We start from the raw sequence: 17,670 nt of genomic DNA on the forward strand, positions 1-17,670 counted from the left end.
GTATTATTCTCCCAATGACGCCCTGGTGCGGTCGACAACCTCAAACAAACTGACAACGGACAATTGGAATGCAGCTTCAATAGACACCGATCGTGATAGAGTGTCATCAATTGCCCAGACGCTCTTTCGGTTCTTCTGACCTACCTTTGCAACTAGCTATTCGCTCATTTATATCCCGCCGCCTACCCCACACTCACTAATGAGTAAAAAGTTCAAATCTCAGGCCTCGAGTAGCCGTGCCGCTACGAGTGCCTTTAGCTCATTTGGGGCGTTTTCTTCGTCTGCTAGCTCAGGGAGGGAACCGTCGTCTCTCACATATGTGACGGAGCCGCCCAATCTGTCGCAGATTTCGGAGCCACAATTGGCAATCGCATTCAAGAACTTCCTGAAAAAGGATGAAGTTACACGAACGAAAGCACTAGATGACCTAAAGGATTATGTTGCGAGTGTAGAATCTCGCAAGGGGACCCTCGATGACGGATTCCTGGAAGCTTGGGTTTGTCTCCATTCTATGCGGATTCGGACAATTTGCTGATCGCAGACCTGACAGGTCAAAATATACCCCCGGGCGTCAATCGACATCTCCCGGAGAGTGAGACAAAATGCTCATTTCACACAAGGGTCCATTGCATCCCTTGTAGGGAAGCGGATTGTCCGCTTTTTACCCAAGGTTATTGGGCCATGGATTGCTGGAGTCTACGACAACGACAAGCCCGTGCATCGATCTGCTGTGGAGTCATTTACCCGTGTGTTCTCTACCGATGAAAAGAGAAATGGTGTCTGGAAGGTCTACCAGAGCTCGATCCTTGCGTTTGTAGACGATGTAGTCCTTCAGCAGACTGCCCTGACTCTGAGTGACGAGAGGACGGTCAAGCCAGACGATGCAGAAGCGAAGTATGCTCGTGTGGTAGGAACTGCGCTCTTGTTGTTTAATCGGATCTTAGGTATGCCCGTTGAAACCCAGCATTATCCCAATCTGGCCTGACTCGAAGTAGGAAATGCAGCACAGGAGGATCTGGAAAAAGATCTCGTCACGATCGAAACACTACTAGGTAGTAAATCGTTGTGGGCTCTTTGCTACCACGAGGACCCGTTTGTGCGCAAGTCGATATATACCCTTCTCAGATCTGCGGTGTCGAAAGGCCCGGAACTGTTGGACTGGAAGCTTGTTAGTGCCGCTGTGATCGGCAAGTCTTTGCATATCTCTCAGCTTGGGTCTTCCTCGGATCTTTCCGAGTCGCTCCTGCGGATGACATCTGTGCGGCCTCAATTATGGAGCCAAGACTATACTGGAAAATCGTCACCGTCAAAGCGTTTGCTACAGTACATCCAGAAGGGTTCCGAGGGCGGTGCCGGCTCGTTTTGGCCAAATCTTCATGAGTTATTGCAAATCATACCACTGCAAACATTGGCCAAGGTTGACACTCAACATACCGGCGAAGAGAACATCGGACTCGGAGGTGCAACGGTGTTGGTAGAGTCATTCCAAGAGGGATTAAACTCAAGGGAAGAGCCTCGCCAGAACCGGGCAGCTGCATGGAAGTCCTACATTGATACTGGGATATGGCTCGCTCATTTGCTGCCAGAAGATAGTAGGACGGAGTTCTTGCGCAACAGACTATCTCCTATCCCATTGCAATACGTGAAACCCGAACAGGATCGACCCCAGTGGTCGCTTCCTGCCTTGGCGGCTGAAGCAATCTGCACAGATTATCTTGTCACTCTAGCAACGCATGGGTATCAAGCGGAACTGGAACATATAGGAACGGTCATGTCGGATGACTTGCTCCAAGCTGTCAAGATATCTTGTCCAGAGCAGTCCCAGGACTTCAGGGCTTCCCAAGATTCAGTGTGCAGCCAAGCCGAGCGTCTTTTTGCCCTCGAGGCTGCAGTCCTTTCCCGAGTAGCGGATTCGGAGCATGAAAGCCGGATATTGGCGGCTTTCAAAAACGCCAACTCGACCTTGCTTGAGAACTGCCTGGAAGTGTTGCGAACCAGAAATGGTAAGCCATATGGAGCAGCAGGTGTCGTTGAGGAGACGATTCGGAAGGTCCCACAAATTGCGCAAGGCTCTTCAGCTTTGCTGAATTTCGTGCAAGTTGATGCACCTGAGCTTCTGTTTTCGCCATCTGGCGACCGCCTGATCTCCATTATCTTGTCCTGTCGTTCGTGGGATGGGTTTGGTCCAAGCTTTGAGACTGTTATTGAGAAAGTCGCACAGTTTGAACCTGGATCGTCTAACGCGCATGCTGTGCAGAAGCTTTTGTCAACCCTGGATTTCAAGGAGGTGGGAGATAAGAGCGGGCTGCCTTCCTTGATCATGCGGGCTCTTGACCAAGCCTGCAGAGGTAGCAATCTGCACTGGTCGATTGTTATCGCGGTCCTTCAAAACAAGAGTTCACATGGGGCTTTGACGGATCAGGTGTTCATGTCAATTGTTGATGCACTGTCTGATGGAAGTAAAGTCACCAACGCCCTGCACGGCCTTTCGCAAATTGCGGGCTCAGTCCGGGAAGCTGTCCGCGGCTTTCAAAATGGAAACAACGGCTCCAAGCTGACTGGAAAGTTACTCTTCTTGGCGGAATCTCCCGAGGAAGAAGTATCCAACCTTTCCGAGTCGTTGATCAAGACGCTGAAGGATTCTATCGTCAGCGAGACAAGTGCCAAGTCCAGCTTTGAGATTCTCCAGCACAATTTCGATCATGTCACTGAGGAGTCGCTCTCGTAAGTGCTTCGCCGAAGATAAAAAATATGGGGTATCTGCTAACGTCAAAAAGGATCGAATCGCTGCTGATTATCGCCGAAGAATTGCTACATAACACTAAATCCGAAGACGTTCGTCGTATAGCAAAGGATGTGCTACCTTCGCGCAAATCTTGGGCCGCGGCTTTAGGACCCTTCCTCGACTTTCCTCTTCGGACTTCAGCTGTTATCACCAGCCCACTAGGAGGCACTGTGCACCTTATTGATCGTACTTTGTCAGAAGAATTCAAGGAACGCTATGAAAAGGTGCCACGCGATTCTAACCACTGCTCATCTGCGTTCCGACTGGTATATTTCACCACCCGAGTTCTTTCTCTTTTCAACATCACGATGGATCTCGATGTCGAAGAACTCGAAACCTTATTCTTCAACATTCCTCTGTCGGTCCAACTGGTCGACGATGACTTGAGCATTGAGAACTCCAACGGCATCACTGGACTGATTCTCCCTGAACAACGAGAGGAATACATGGCAGTTGTCAATGAGGGCCGAAAGGTGATGAGGGATTGGACTGAGTCCGAAAGCGTTGCCCCCAAGATAACTTCCTTCTGGCAAAGTAAACTCGAGGAGCTGGCTGGTCTTTCTCCAAGGGATTACCGGGTCGGCGAAGCTTTCGCGAAGATCATGGACAGTGCCAGTCTGTCGCACAAGGCCAAATCTCCGGAGGAGGTTACCAAACTTTGCCGAGACACTCGAGCGGCAAATGCCATCTGGTCCAGTTCTTGGGTTGCCGTTCTGCGAGACTCGATAATTTCCAATCCTACCGGGACACGACTTTGCAATGAGCTTGTCGCAGATTCCACTGGATTAAAACCATCGGACGAGAAAAAGGATGGTGAGTGGCAAGGAAGCAAACTTTGCTTTTGCTTTGGTGCTGACTCAATTTAGGTCTGCGAAAACTGGCGCTCTTGAATCTTCTTCTACCCGGGGACGAAGACATCGCGGCGTCCATCCCGACGCAGCGTGTGGTGTTCTTAGTCAAACATCTTCTGCAGTGCCTTCAGTCTGAGGAAACATCTCTGGCTGTCCAGGGAGAAATTTTCCAGACATTGTCATTTGTGCTACCCTGTATCAGTGAAATATACGGGTCACACTGGGAAGAGTGCGTGGAGATCCTTAGTAGGACATGGCGAGAGACAAACGCTGGCGATGAAGCGCTGCCAGTTTTGTGTTCGTCATTCCGACTTTTCACTCGCCTGAAGGGGATCGTCGACAACGAGGACAGCAATGACGACGTGAAAGACGCCTGGTCGGATAAGAAGGCGACTTTGTTCAACAGTTTGACATCTACGTTGAGAAAATTCGGTTCGTAAATCCTTCATGGATACGTAGGGGCCGCTAACTGATAACCGGACAGATTCATCAACGAGTTCCTACCAGCCGCGGGATGTCGCCGTCGACCTCCTCTGTCGCTTAATCACTGTCGTTCCGACTGAGGGTCTCGAGGAAGTGAGCAAGTTTTTCCCTCTCCTGACGGCTCAGAGCCGAGCCGTGCAACGAGCAGCCTATACCATTCTCCATCGCTACGTGCCAAGTACCCAGGAACAAGTGTCATTCGATGTGGCTCTATCCAAGTCGACTGTCCGACTTCCTAATGAGTTAATATCACTGCTGCTTGAGGCACCGAGCTCGGAATCGATAGCGCTCTCCGACGGCGATGATAGAATGTGGGCAGAGGTCCGGTCATACTTGCTGAGCTGGCAAGTGGTCTTTGACCATTTTGTCAACACGGTACGTCAATTCATACTTAGCCTCACCCCTTCTGATGGGATATCCCGGCTTACGCAAAATAGTCTGCTACTGTGGAAGAGCACTACGTGAACAGCATCAAAGAGAACGACGTGCTCATTCCGTTGCTGAACTTTACTTTTGAATTTCTTGAGACGTCGAACGGAAAACTTGTGGACGCATCCAAGTTTGATATTCGCTCGTTTGAACTCGACCAGTCGGAGACGGATGAGAGAGAGATCCAGTGGCTTCTGGTTCATTTGTATTACTTATGCCTAAAGCACCTTCCCACCGTGACGAAGGGATGGTGGATCGACACGAAGAAGCGCATCAAGGGGCCGGTAGAAAGCTGGACCGAGAGATTCGTGAGTACCATATGGGATTCTACTATTTCTACATGCTAATCCAGACAGGTCTCGCCCCTGGTCGTTGCCGATTCCTTCCAGAGCGTCACCGAGTGGGTGGCGACGCAAGACCCCAACGAGGAACGTGCCTTGGCGGTTAAAATCTCTCCCAAGACGGCGGAAATCATCGCCAGCATCCCAGTGGACGAGGAGTCGCCGCCGGTGTCAGTGTCGATCTCTCTGCCCCCAGCATACCCGCTGCAGCCGGCACTCGTGACGGGACGCAGCCGGGTGCTGGTGGACGAGCGGAAGTGGAAGGGTTGGATGATCACAATCCAGGGGGTGATCATGTTCGCGAACGGAAACCTGGTCGACGGGCTGCTGGCCTTCCGGAAGAACGTGCAGGGAGCCATGAAGGGACAGAGCGAGTGCGCGATCTGCTACTCGGTCATCTCAACGGACATGCAGACGCCGAACAAGCGGTGCGCGACGTGCAAGAACACCTTCCACTCGGTGTGTCTGTACCGGTGGTTCAAGAGCAGCAACCAGAGCAGCTGTCCTCTGTGCCGGAACAACTTCAACTTTGTGTGATCTGCAACGTTAGCTTTGTATAGAGGAATGGGTTCAGATTTGGAGTAGACAAAATAGACATCATTTTTAGTCAGGTCGCGGATTGCCCGATGGGGTTAGACCGGATTGACATCACTTCATTCCGATCGGCTTGAGCTTCTTCTCCAATCCAACTACTTATTTTTTTCACACCTGCCGTCTTTTTATTTGCGCATCCACCTTCTTTCTCTCGCGCAATTAGTTTATCAACACCCTGCATGTCGGCACCACAGATTCCCAACCTCAACACACTGCGCCGCGGAGGCGGGGGGAGTCGCGGCCGATTGAGGGGTCGAGGTGGGGGCCCGCAAACAGGCAGTCAAGACCAGGTAGTGCAAGGCACAGACAACGACGCCGGGGTGTCGCGTCTGAGCGCCGTTCGTCTGGGATATCTCGACGACCCATATGCGCCGGCTCTGACACAACCGGGGGCAGAGACTCGCCGCCTGCCCATAATCAACAGAGGTACGCAGACGATCCTTTCACAACTGAAGACCGCGCCCGCCTGATCGTTTCCGAATCGCACAAACTACAGGCACTTACGTGCGAACAACGGTAATCGATACGCTCGTCCGACGATTCCTCGATGGGGTGCCCGCGACGAGCAGGAAACAGATCATCTCGCTCGGTGCGGGCACCGACACGCGCATCTTCCGCCTCTTGTCGTCCGCGTCGCACCCGCCCGTCCAAAACCTCGTCTACCATGAGATCGACTTCGCCGTGAATACAGCTGCCAAGATTAAGTTTATCCGTGCGTCGCCACTGCTGCAGCGTGCGCTCGGTGCGGATGTGGCTATCTCCACGGCGGGGGATGCGCTGCACTCCCCTCCGTATCACATTCACCCGTTGGATCTGCGGTCGTTGAAGAAGGGAGGGAATAAAGAGGGGGAGCGGGCGCCGGATGGGGGTGCGACAACGTCGGCGCTGCGCGAGGTGGACCCGACGCTGCCAACGCTGGTGATCTCCGAGTGCTGTCTAGTGTACTTGTCGCCTGGGGACGCGGCCGACGTGGTCGGGTATCTAACGGAAACACTGTTTGGAGGAAGCGGAGAGACACCGCCGTCGCCGCTGGGTCTCATCCTGTACGAGCCAATCCGGCCGGATGACGCATTCGGACGCACAATGGTGTCGAATCTGGCGACGCGGGGCATCCAGTTGCCTACATTACACAAGTACGCGACGCTGGAGGCGCAGCGGCGGCGGCTACAGGAGCACGGGTTCCACGGGGGCCAGGCGGCGGCGGATGTGGATTTCTTGTGGGAGCGATGGGTGGACGAGGCTGAGAAGGAGCGGGTGGCGGGGTTGGAGATGCTCGATGAGATGGAGGAATGGAAGCTGTTGGCTCGACATTATTGCGTGGCGTGGGGATGGCGCGAGGGGACGACGGGGGGGCAGACGACGGGCGTGTTTGATGGATGGAGGGGGATGGAAGGTCAGAAGGACGGCTAGACGCAGGCGACTGACTGGCTGCAATAATCATTTCTCATCGGATACCTTGTCCTCTTGCGAGAGCGACTATTGCGACTAGTCGACGCCTTCCCCGGCGGTTAGGGTGACACGGATCCCCCTTTACAAACTCTACACTACACCACAGCGCGCGTCGGGGTTATAGAAGTGTACGGGCAAGCGCCATCGTTAAATCACATCCCAATTCCGGTGACAGCCAGATGGTGATATTGATGTGCCGATCGCGGTGAACCTCGGGTCTGGACGTTTCTTAGTCGTCTTCCGTGGCCGATCCTCATCTGAAGGGGTTTCGAGTCCATGTATACTCCGGGATTGAATGGAACGATAGCCCTACAGTGGAGACGCGCATGAACACCCGGGGAGAGATTGATTGGCGCAGTCTCCTGCCAAGGACGAACTAAGAAGTTAATCCAACGATGGTTTCATTAGTCCCGGCCTCAGTGGCCTGCTTGTGCCTCTCTCATTTCCAGTTCTCCCATTTCCTTTTCTTCTCTCTTTTGTTTATGCATCGCTTGGTCTGTCCCTTTTCACCCCAGTCATTCATTTGGGTTCAAGACCTCGTCTTTCGTTGGAGATTGTAGACCCTGGGTCGGATCGAGATCACGATGCGATACTATACGACGACATGGTTGGCGCTGTTCGCCTGCGCGGGGGCTGCCCAACACGGCCACGGCCACAGTCACCGCCACCGCCATCGTCACGCCAGCGTCGAGGAGCCCCTGGAGAAGCGGAGTGGAAGCTGCAAATTCCCCAAGGACGCCGGTCTGGTTGAGATCACACCGAGCATGACGAACGGCGGCTGGGCTCTGAGCCCTGATCAATCGTGCGAGCCTGGCGGATACTGTCCCTACGCTTGTCCCCCGGGTCAGCTGTCCATGCAGTGGGACCCCGACGCGACCTCGTACAGCTATCCCGCGTCCATGGTAGGTGCTCGGCTATTGGGAGAAATAGTTGGATAGAATTCGGCTAACAGGACTAGAACGGCGGTCTTTACTGCGACGACGACGGCAAGATCAAAAAGCCCTTCCCTGACAAACCCTACTGCCAGGACGGGACCGGCGCGGTGGCCGCCCGCAGCAAGTGCAAGAAGGGCGGGGTGTCTTTCTGTCAGACCGTCTTGCCAGGGAACGAAGCGATGCTGATCCCCACTATGGTCGAGGACGTGACGGCCCTGGCGGTGCCCGACCCGGATTACTGGTGCGAGACGTCAGCGCAGTACGCCTTCCTTCCCCGTCCACATGAATCCTGAGCTAGGAACTGATCGGAAAACACAGCTTCTACATCAACCCCCCAGGGTACGATCCCGAGACAGCCTGCGCGTGGGGCACCTCATCCAACCCATACGGCAACTGGTCGCCCTACGTGGCGGGGGCCAACACCGACAAAAAAGGGCAGACGTTTGTCAAGCTCGCGTGGAACCCCGTCTACCTGGAGCCGGCGACGCCGTTCCGCGACGTGGTCCCGGACTTCGGGGTGGAGATTGAGTGCGACGGGGGCGATTGTCAGGGTTTGCCGTGCAAGATCGACCCGGATGTCAACGCTGTTAATGAAGTGTGCGGCAAGTCGGAGAAGGAGGGCGCGGGGGGTGGTGCGTTCTGCGTGGTCACTGTTCCTAAGGGGGCGAAGGCGCATATTGTGGTGTTTGATAAGGCTGGTTCTGATGACGACGATGATGAGGATGAGGACGACAAGGGGTCCTCGACGACACTGTCCATTCCGAGCAGCACCGAGAAACCAACCAGCACCAAAGAACCAACCAGCACCAAAGAACCAACTAGCACCGAGGAACCAACTAGCACCGAAGAATCAACTAGCACCGAAGCACCGACCAGCACCGACGCCCCGACCAGCAGCACGTCGTCGCCCTCCACCACGCGCCCCACGTCGGGCCCAAGCTCCAGCGGCGGATCCTCCTCCAGCTATACCTACCGACCGCCAGTGCTGATCGAGACCGGTACTGCCCAGTCTGCGGGGACCGGGACCGCGACGCCTTCTTCCTCTGCCCAGAGTGGAAGCACTCGGGATGTAGTCTCTGTGGGGTTTGTAGTGGCGATGGTGATGGGTGTGCTGGGTGTACGTGAGGTCTTATAAGCGGGCCTTGCATTATATACGCTTGAATACTTTTGCCTATGATTTACGTTGGCATTGATTACGATGTTATTATCTTCATTTACAAAGCTTTTTACTATTTTATCTATTAATTTATTTCTCATTGTATTCCAAGTCATCTCTGTTGTTTAATCCACATAACTCGAACTATAGTAGGGCTTAGTTATATAGTCCTGATAAACACTTACGTAATCACCCTATCTCCGCATCATCGAATCCCCAGACACAGACCAACATCATCAACAACAACAACAACAGGCAACAATAGCAGAAGAGAAAGCAAGAAAGAGACAAAAGAAATGCCTCCCTCCCCACAAACCGTACGTCTTTCTCCTTCCCTCCCCACTTCACAAAGACCATACATATCGAATACTAAAGAAGCACACAGGCAAAACTAACCTCCACCCTCCACCTCCTCATCCCCCGCCTCCGCCTCCTGCAGAAGAAGTCCTCCGCGCAAAGCGTCCACCAACGGCGCGAGCTATCCGCCCTCCTCGCCGAAGGCCGCGACGAGTCAGCGCGCATACGGGTCGAAAATGTCATCGCGACCGACACCGCCGTGGAGGTGATGGAGATGGTCGAGCTGTATTGCGAGTTGGTGCTTGCGCGGGCGAATCTGCTGGATCAGGTGGCGTTTTCGGAGAAGGGGGTGGCGATGAGGGGGGAGATGCGGTCTTATTATTTGCAGCTGCAGAAGGCGCAGCAGCAGCATGGTACTCATTCTGGGAAGGTTGGACATGATGCGGGGAGGGAGAAGAAGAAGAACGAGGCGGGGTTGTTTTCGTTTTCATTCTGGAGGTCGAGTTCGAATCCGTCTTCGCCTGCTCCTTCTTCTCCTTCTCCGTCGTCTACATCTGCAAAGCAAACCGCTACCTCCACAGAACAAGAACAAGACACCCGACAAGACAACCAACCCGAAACCTCAGAACCCCCCGAAGAAGAAAAAGAATACATCTCCCCGCCCCTCGACACAGCCAGCACCTCCATAATCTACGCGCAAGCGCGCTTCCCCACCGAAGTGCGCGAGCTGACCCTCCTCCGCGCGCTCCTCACAGAACGGTACGGCAAAGAGTTCGCCGCGCTGGCCGCAGACGACCGCGTGCCGGGCGTGCGGGTTCCTCCGAAACTGGTCAAGGCGCTGCGGGTGCGTGCGCCGAGCGAGGAGCTCGTGGACTGTTATCTGGAGGAGATTGCGAGGGCTTATGCTGTGAGGTCGGAGAGGTATAACCCGGGGGGTCATGGGTTGGATTCTCCTGGGGACGGGGATCATGGGGGGGATCATGATGGAGATACTGCTGGGGAGGGGGATGCTGGGGAGAAGGATGGGGGTGGAAATACTAATGATAATGATAAGTCAGGATCATCAGCCGGGGGGAAAATCCCCGAAGTGGATGATCTGACGAAGCGGTTTGCTGCGCTGAGGCGGCTGTGAGGATTGATTGATGTTACATGTTGACTACCTTATCTATCTTACGTGTTATGAATATGTCCAAGTATCCTCGATACTCTATATACTCTATCTATCATCCAACTGTACAAGTCACTATACACCACCAAAATATTTACATGGGATCAAAAAATGACACAACGAAAGAAACATTGAAGGAATGCAGTGCAGATGCAAAAAAAGAACAAAAAAAATAAAAATAAAAAAAAGAAAAGAAAAAAAAGAGAGCAAAACTATACACTAGTCATACGTCTCCCCAGGGAGTAAAATCTCATGCCCTGACCCCTCGTACACAAAAACAGCAGCGACGCACCCCATGGCCGAGACCAGCGCGACCAGCCACCACGCGAACCCGACCATGCCCATCTCCAGCCCGTAGCCGTACCACCCACCAGAGAAGATAGGTCCCACCGTGCGGAACGCCGAGGACACGGACTGGCCGATGCCGTGGATGGTGCCCAGCACGGACGGATGCGGCGAGCAGTTATTAAGAAGGATGATGGAGGTGGGGAGTGTGAAGGTACGGGCCGTGACCTGCAAGAACAGCACAACAACAATAGAAAACCAGACCCAGATGCCGTTGGCTTGGCCCGGGGGCGGGGTCGACGACGGCGCCAGTGCGATGTACGGCGCGAAGGCGTAGGCTAGCGGGAATAGAGTCAGGAAGTACTGGTAGCTCTTGGCTGTGCCCAGCCGGCCGTTGATCGTCGGGTAGATGGTGAATTGCAGTAGCATGCCGATGACGCCGAGGATGGCCGTCGCGAAGCCGACGCTCTGCGGTAGCATGCCGAGGCCGCCCGTGAAGATAAAGGGCAGTCGGCGCGCGGGCGCCGCCGGGTCGGCTGCGTCGTATCGCGGGGTCGAGAGGAAGAGTAGCCAGAGGTTGTTGAAGGCGCCCATCTGGAAGTCGAAGAAGGCTTGTGCCAGGAGCGTGCAGAGCACGTTCTTGGTCCACAGTCGTCGGAAGGGGAGGATGCGCGCGGCGCGTGCTGTGGGCCGTGCGGCCTTTTCCTCGAGCTCGTAGCTCTCGGACTCGCGATGTCGGTGTAGCAATGGGCCCTCTTCGTCGTAGTCGGCGAAGGGGAGCCGTTGGTGCAGGGGGGATGACGACGGGACGGTGGCGCGGACGACCTTGGCGACGAGTCGGAGGGTAAAGGTGCCCAGGCCGGGCTTGCCTTTGCACGCATCGAGGGTCTGGATGGATTAGCCTAGTTCCGGGAGGTAGATGGAGAAGATGATGTACCTCTTCGAAATACATGCCGACCAAGACCGCCGTGACACTCAAGAAGATGGCATTGGCGAACATGGGCAAGGCGTACGGATAGCGCGTCAGCCACTCGACGCCGGTCTGGCCGCCAAAAGACGAATTGGGGCCGAACAGGGTGGGATAGGCGCGGACGGGATCAGCGAGCATGCCGCCCATGACTATTTCGTCAGTACACATATTCAAAAACACTCTAGGTGCGGAAAAACCTACCCGGACCAAACAGTGAAGCAATGTTAAACCCAATTGGGAGAATGAGAAACGCGCGCGAATGATATTTCTTCTCCTTGACATTCTCCGCGATAGAAGTCCGAATAATACCAACAGTACCATTGATAGCACCGCCAAACGAGCGCCAGAACACGGCCTGCGCGAACGACGTCGAAAAAGCAACTCCCAAACACGACAGCGCAGTGCCCAACAAGCCGACCAGCAGCACGAACTTGCGACCGCCCCATTCGGCGTCGGCAACACGTCCCCAAGGGATGGCCGTCGCGAACTGGGCGGCGGTAAAGGCGCCCTGGAGGATACCAGCCTGGGTCGCGACGTCGGAGTCGGAGAGGGTCTCGTCGAAGGATTTGAGCTGGTAGAACATGTAAGCCTGCAGGGAGGCGACCTGCAGGAAATCGAAGACGCGACAGAGACCCAAGATCCCCAGCTGTTGCTTCCGGGGCAGTGACATCCAGGTCACGGGGCCGGGCCGGGGTTGCGGGGAGGGATCGGACGGGAAGGACGACAGATGCCGGGAGATGGAGTGGCCGGAGCGACTGCGGGCGTGGCCCTGCCACTCGAAGGAGGTACTTTTGAGGTTCATATTGTTACCGGCGTCGTCCGGGAAGTGGAAGTCGTCGTCGTCGTCGTCTTCGTATCGGCCGGAGGAGCCCTCGGAGACTTGCGCCAGGGAGACGTTGGAGTTCCCGCGACGGCGAGAGGAGGAAGAGGGGAAGACGGGGGAGGGTTCGGGACCTTGATCGTGACCAGACGTCCAGGAAGTGGCCCGGGAGTGATGGGCATTCCGGTCCCTCTTAGGTTGCTGAATGGAGGAAGAAGAGGAGGGAGTCGGGGCAGGGAGCGTTGAGATGGAAGGAATAGCGGTCGTCGTGGACGACTGACGACGATGATGTCCTTGGAATGCAGAATTGGAGACTGGCATTGAGGGTGTCGACTTGGCGGTCGTCACTCGCCAAGTCAGATATTTTATTATTTTATTAGTATATTAGAGTTCTCTCTTTATTTTATTTTATTTTTTGTTTTATTTTCCCGGTTAAAGAGGAATGAATAAAAAAATAAAATCAAAATAAATAAAAATAATAGAATAGAGGGGGGAGAAACAACGGAGGATCGGAATTGGTTTCGGAAATTAGTTCAGCATGATCCCCGTTAGCCTAGAGAAAGAACCGAATGATTGGATATAAAGGAGGGGAAGAAGAGAAGAAGAAGATCAAAACGAGAAGAGAGAAAAGATAGAAAGATCGAGGGGAAAGAGAAAGAGAGTCCGAGAGAAAAGAGGAGGAGAGAAGAGAGAAAAGAGAGAAGAATGAAAGGAGTCTCTAGAGTATCTTACACGGTACACAATCCATACAGGGATCGGCATTGCTGGGCTTGCGACGCTTGACTCCACCATTGAAGCCCGTGTCTTGGCAAGTCAGAGAGCTGGTCGAGATTCTGATGGAAATAGAAACAACCATGGAACGTGCAGTTGTCTTTATTATCCCATCAATTTCTATTCTGGATGTAGCTCACAGCCGCTTACGTAGGACCATTGTATACTCCAGAGTATATTAGTATATGATATGCGGATACTGACATATTCTCCAGGTGGGTTAGTCAGGAACATGTCAAACGTTTCATCTGTATTCTATTACACAACCATACCGTATGATACTGTATCTCCATTACCTCCTGATACAAGACTCATCCATCGTCCATTCGATGTGCGTATGGATGCTGATGCTGCAGGCTCGCCTGCCCATTCCACCACGCCATGTCGTCCGAGGATAGGGACGATTTCCGTCCCTCCATCTCCTCTAGACTGTCGCTTGATCCATTGTCCAACAGGGTAAAACGATGTTGTCGGCGATACAGCGTCATCCCCGTGATGGCCCCGACAACCACCACCAGGGCACCTACCACACCTAACCACCAGGTTTCTATACAGTCAGTATCTTCAATATGAATCAAAGATATGAAAAAAAAAAAAAAGTGCATACCTTCCACCTCATCCTCCTCATGATGCCCATGATACCCTTCCGGCACCCCCGTTTCACCCCAGTCAAAGTGCGTCTCAGGATGATCCGGATCGATCCACGGCACCGTGTTGATCCCCGTCGGGGGAATGAACGGCTCCGCATCCTCCTCCTCCCCAGGCATCCCAAACGCCGCCGCATTAGCGCAGGATTCCTGCCCGCAGATTCCCCGCAGCGCCCCCGACGGCGTGAACGTGAACCGGCTCTGCGACCTGCCCAGCACGCTGCCCTCGCCGTCCACCGCCTCCACGTACGACCAGCGCACGTACCGCGGCACCGAGCACGCAGTTTCGAATCCGTCCCTTACAACCTCTTGTAACAGCTCATAGGGTCCCGTGTGCTGGCTGACGGAGCCGTAAAAGCGCCAGTGACGCACGCGGGTCGCCCCGTTCCAGCTGGCGTAGAGGGTCGTGCTGGTGCTGTTTTGCTCTATAGATGGTGCGTATGCCCATAAGGCCGGAATGTCGGTCGGGTCGCCGTCCCAGCGGAATTTCTGCGCCCGGTAGTTCATCAAGCTGGTCTTGCTGGTCGTGTTCGGGGGGTGACCGAGCGTGCCCCAGAATAGCAGCCCTCCCTCCGCGTCGTGCTCCGAGATGGCCGCGCGGTTCCCCCACCCGAGCACCACCGTACCTTGCTCCGTCGTCTGCATGTTGCCCTGGCTGGAGCTCAGCGTGAGGCGGTCGGGAGGAGGTTCGTAGCTGTGGACCAGCTCGGCAGTCTGGTCAACGTGGTCGATGACGATGACCATGCCCGAGGAAAAGTCATGCGTCTTGTTGAAGCCGTTCCAGCCGTTGTTGAACAGCGACAGCGCCGTGTGCGTGGCGTTCTCCGTCACCCACCGCGCGTCGTGCTGCTGCGAGAAGCTAAAGTCGAGGTTAGCAAAGCTGGGATCCGCCCCGTGCAGCTTCCACAGGATGGACCCGTCGCGGCCCGAGATCTTGTAAACAGCGCAGGTATGCCGCGCCGACACCAGGTAGTCTCCCTCGGCATTCTTCTCGATCGAGTTGATGTGGAAGTAGTCCCACGGCGAGCGCGAGTCCAGCCCCGTCCCCGAGGTGTCAGTGTGCGCCGGGTACGTGTATCCCGCCGACGGGTCGACATGGTCCAGCGACCGCCACTCGAACCGCACCGCCCCCGTCTCGACGTCCACCTCCTGGAACACGCTCTCCATCACCCATCCGATTCCCGCGCGCACGTTCCACGCGCTCAGGTCGAATGCCCGCTGCTGGTAGACTGTTACGAGGGCGTGGCGCCCGTTGTCGATCAGCTTGAACTCGTGCATGTCGCTTGACGCCATGCCCCCGCCGGGTACGACCGTCTTTACGGTGCGGTAGTGTCTGTCCATGATGACGCCGTGCCCGCGGCAGTACCCGCGTTGCTGCACGCCTTGGAAGAAGCACAGGTGGTCTTCGCCTTGGTACTGGCAGACGTGTACGTTGTGGGCGTTCCCGGGGCCGGAGTTGCCCCAGCCGCTCCACACCAGTTCCTGTAAGGTCAGCGACGAATTTAGAATGATAGTCTTGGGGACATCACCTACTCCAGTATCATCGTAGATGTACGGTCCTGCATTGTCAGTCTCGTACGGGCCGACGAAAATGTAGCCCGGACTGAGCTGATCGGGAATGCGGTGCTCGACCGTTAACACGGGGGGGAATAGATCGGGTCGCTGGAGCGTCAGTCAGATACTTATACATGGTGAAGAGAACCTACCGATTTAAAGGCCGGACCCTCTGCAAGCACGCCATGCAGCACGCCATGCAGCAAGCACAACAGGAGAAGCCAAACGCCACACGTGGTGCGGATTGCCGATCCCCCTGTGATGTCAGATGTTGACATTACCCTGGACGTGGACGTAGACATAAACATGAACCATTGCTCTGTTACGTCATGGAAGCGATACCAGTTACTACACAAAGCTACCGATGAGATAGACAAGGATCTTTGGACGGTTTAAAGTAAAGTAGGTAGTAGGAAAGGACTCCGCTACCAGGGGTGAAAAAGATGGACACAGGGATGGGGAATGATAAACAGGCAAGGATCGGCATGTTAGACGACGGCGGGATCAATAAAGATTCGTCTGCCAAGACGATCCTGCTGTCATGATATGGATGACGTCGTGAGGTTTGATTGAGCTGGGGAATAGTATGGAGTAGAGAGGTTAAATCTGGGGATAAAATGGTAAAATCTCCGAGATCTCCAACTACCGTAGAATTGTATAGACGATAGTGATCCACCACCTGGCTAGTGAACTAATTAAATCTAATCCAAACTAACATCCATTCAATTTATCACTTATGGTAATTGATTTCCTCAAATCCAGTCCATATTTGATCCATGAACATAGACAATATAGACTATAAATAACCCTAATTTAGTATAAGCAGCTAGCCCAGGGCTGTGCAGCCAAGCCAGCCGACCACGCTTAAAATGACCACCAGCCTCACCACCACCCCACGAACTATAAACCAAAACAAAATGTCCCAGCTCTTCACTGGTATCGGACTCTGGCTCGCAGGTCGACAACAGGGGCCTCAGAAACGCGATGCTCAAAGATATCTCGACAGCAGCACACCCGGTGGGCCTGCACCAGCAATGACTATAGCGTATACTAGCAACTAACTCTAGTAGAATCGGTCCTCACAGGTCTACGAAACATCCTAGTTAAGTCCCAACATACAGTCTTCAATCAGGAGGAGATCTTCAATGAGTACTGCGTGGATGGAGACAACGGCCAAAAGTGTTCGTTCTACACTGCTGCTGCTATTTCGACCATAAATACCAATCCTACACTACGACTGGTACTAGTACACTGACAAACCAGACTGGACTCAAACCAGTCTCGACAACCTCATAACAGCAACACGACCTGGCCTCGCTCAGGTTCTCTCACACGAAGAATCGCACCTCCTCTGGCGCATCTTCCACTTCCACGCCTACCACCCCTTCCCGCCACCCGTAGCAGACAGTCACATCGACTACGCGGCGTACGAGCGCGCCGTGGGGCTCCTCGCCGCGCAGGGATCCTCCATTGTAGGCGTGCAGAACGAAGACACCCGCGGATGGCCCGCTCACGGCGAAATCCGGTGGTATGAACGGGCAGACACATTTGAGGAGGCGGACTTGCGTCGCGTGGTTCGCAGTGTTGGGACCGGAATGGGAGGGAGCTGTTTGGATGATGTGATGGATGTGCTAGTGATGGGGGTGCCATTTGGGTATTTCTTTGCGCCGTCGCTGGCGATGGTGGAGCCTGCTGCGCGGAGGTTGGTTGCTGCTGCTACTACTGCTGATGGTACTACCAGGTCGGTGACAGGCCGCCAACTGGGCGTGTTAGTGGGTTTATTGTCCCGCGTGGATACGGACGGGACGATACGGGCGCTCCGGTGTTATTCTGGGGACTTGGATGAGGGCGGTGGCTATGGAGAAATGGGGGAGTGGTTAGGGTTGGGTGAAGGCGAGTTGAGCGAGGCGGATTACAGCAGGATTGTGGATGATTTGGTACTCTCCCTCTTCTCCCTCTTTCTACCTCTCTCTGTATAGAAATGCTAATGAGCAGCCACATCTACACGATCGGTTCTACGCCCTGTGGAGTCTTCTCTTCCAACCAAAAAGGAATAATTGAATATCAAGTGACGCGCTACCACGTTGACGGCGATACGCGCTACCGGAAGACTGGCGAGTTACTGGGCAGCCTGC

At 54.5% G+C, this 17,670-nt stretch overlaps 6 protein-coding genes across 6 annotated transcripts; 4 read left to right on the top strand and 2 right to left on the bottom strand.

Moving 5' to 3' along the window:
- Positions 1-39: 39 nt before the first annotated feature.
- BDW47DRAFT_112737 (ubiquitin-protein ligase RKR1) lies at positions 40-5,537 on the top strand. The gene is made up of 8 exons (XM_024814233.1): positions 40-496; positions 551-944; positions 996-2,724; positions 2,778-3,598; positions 3,652-4,068; positions 4,121-4,494; positions 4,557-4,856; positions 4,905-5,537. The coding sequence occupies exons 1-8, from the start codon at positions 200-202 to the stop codon at positions 5,424-5,426; spliced, it is 4,854 nt and encodes a 1,617-aa protein (XP_024668141.1). The 5' UTR covers positions 40-199; the 3' UTR covers positions 5,427-5,537.
- A 7-nt stretch (positions 5,538-5,544) lies between these two features.
- ppm1 (protein C-terminal leucine carboxyl O-methyltransferase ppm1) lies at positions 5,545-7,205 on the top strand. Its single transcript, XM_024819899.1, has 2 exons — positions 5,545-5,909; positions 5,980-7,205. Exons 1-2 carry the CDS (start codon positions 5,663-5,665, stop codon positions 6,891-6,893), a joined length of 1,161 nt encoding a protein of 386 aa, XP_024668142.1. The 5' UTR covers positions 5,545-5,662; the 3' UTR covers positions 6,894-7,205.
- On the top strand, positions 7,206-9,086 carry BDW47DRAFT_80592 (SUN domain-containing protein). The gene is made up of 3 exons (XM_024819900.1): positions 7,206-7,834; positions 7,891-8,126; positions 8,186-9,086. Exons 1-3 carry the CDS (start codon positions 7,517-7,519, stop codon positions 9,000-9,002), a joined length of 1,371 nt encoding a protein of 456 aa, XP_024668143.1. The 5' UTR covers positions 7,206-7,516; the 3' UTR covers positions 9,003-9,086.
- Positions 9,087-9,277: 191 nt separating this feature from the next.
- Positions 9,278-10,228, top strand: BDW47DRAFT_112741 (uncharacterized protein). The gene is made up of 2 exons (XM_024814234.1): positions 9,278-9,340; positions 9,409-10,228. The coding sequence occupies exon 2, from the start codon at positions 9,731-9,733 to the stop codon at positions 10,007-10,009; it is 279 nt and encodes a 92-aa protein (XP_024668144.1). The 5' UTR covers positions 9,278-9,340; positions 9,409-9,730; the 3' UTR covers positions 10,010-10,228.
- A 479-nt stretch (positions 10,229-10,707) lies between these two features.
- On the bottom strand, positions 10,708-12,884 carry BDW47DRAFT_129320 (putative MFS transporter; the record flags this gene model as incomplete). The annotated part of the gene is made up of 3 exons (XM_024816975.1): positions 10,708-11,661; positions 11,711-11,892; positions 11,945-12,884. The coding sequence occupies 3 exons, from the start codon at positions 12,882-12,884 to the stop codon at positions 10,708-10,710; spliced, it is 2,076 nt and encodes a 691-aa protein (XP_024668145.1).
- A 761-nt stretch (positions 12,885-13,645) lies between these two features.
- On the bottom strand, positions 13,646-15,813 carry BDW47DRAFT_129321 (arylsulfotransferase family protein; the record flags this gene model as incomplete). Its single annotated transcript, XM_024816976.1, has 4 exons — positions 13,646-13,881; positions 13,942-15,463; positions 15,515-15,643; positions 15,688-15,813. The coding sequence occupies 4 exons, from the start codon at positions 15,811-15,813 to the stop codon at positions 13,646-13,648; spliced, it is 2,013 nt and encodes a 670-aa protein (XP_024668146.1).
- Positions 15,814-17,670: the final 1,857 nt, after the last annotated feature.

This window comes from Aspergillus candidus (assembly GCF_002847045.1).
Source record: "Aspergillus candidus strain CBS 102.13 unplaced genomic scaffold BDW47scaffold_69, whole genome shotgun sequence".
In the NCBI taxonomy this organism is placed as follows: Eukaryota; Fungi; Ascomycota; class Eurotiomycetes; order Eurotiales; family Aspergillaceae; genus Aspergillus; species Aspergillus candidus.

Bases quoted from the DNA above. Each gene is read 5' to 3' on its own strand.
- BDW47DRAFT_112737 (XM_024814233.1), top strand. From the start codon at position 200: ATGAGTAAAAAGTTCAAATCTCAGGCCTCGAGTAGCCGTGCCGCTACG. The intron at 945-995 runs GTATGCCCGTTG...GACTCGAAGTAG, and splicing joins GTTGTTTAATCGGATCTTAG to GAAATGCAGCACAGGAGGAT. The intron at 4,495-4,556 runs GTACGTCAATTC...TACGCAAAATAG, and splicing joins TTGACCATTTTGTCAACACG to TCTGCTACTGTGGAAGAGCA.
- ppm1 (XM_024819899.1), top strand. From the start codon at position 5,663: ATGTCGGCACCACAGATTCCCAACCTCAACACACTGCGCCGCGGAGGC. The intron at 5,910-5,979 runs GTACGCAGACGA...CACAAACTACAG, and splicing joins CCTGCCCATAATCAACAGAG to GCACTTACGTGCGAACAACG.
- BDW47DRAFT_80592 (XM_024819900.1), top strand. From the start codon at position 7,517: ATGCGATACTATACGACGACATGGTTGGCGCTGTTCGCCTGCGCGGGG. The intron at 7,835-7,890 runs GTAGGTGCTCGG...TAACAGGACTAG, and splicing joins ACAGCTATCCCGCGTCCATG to AACGGCGGTCTTTACTGCGA. The intron at 8,127-8,185 runs GTACGCCTTCCT...CGGAAAACACAG, and splicing joins TGGTGCGAGACGTCAGCGCA to CTTCTACATCAACCCCCCAG.
- BDW47DRAFT_112741 (XM_024814234.1), top strand. From the start codon at position 9,731: ATGGTACTCATTCTGGGAAGGTTGGACATGATGCGGGGAGGGAGAAGA.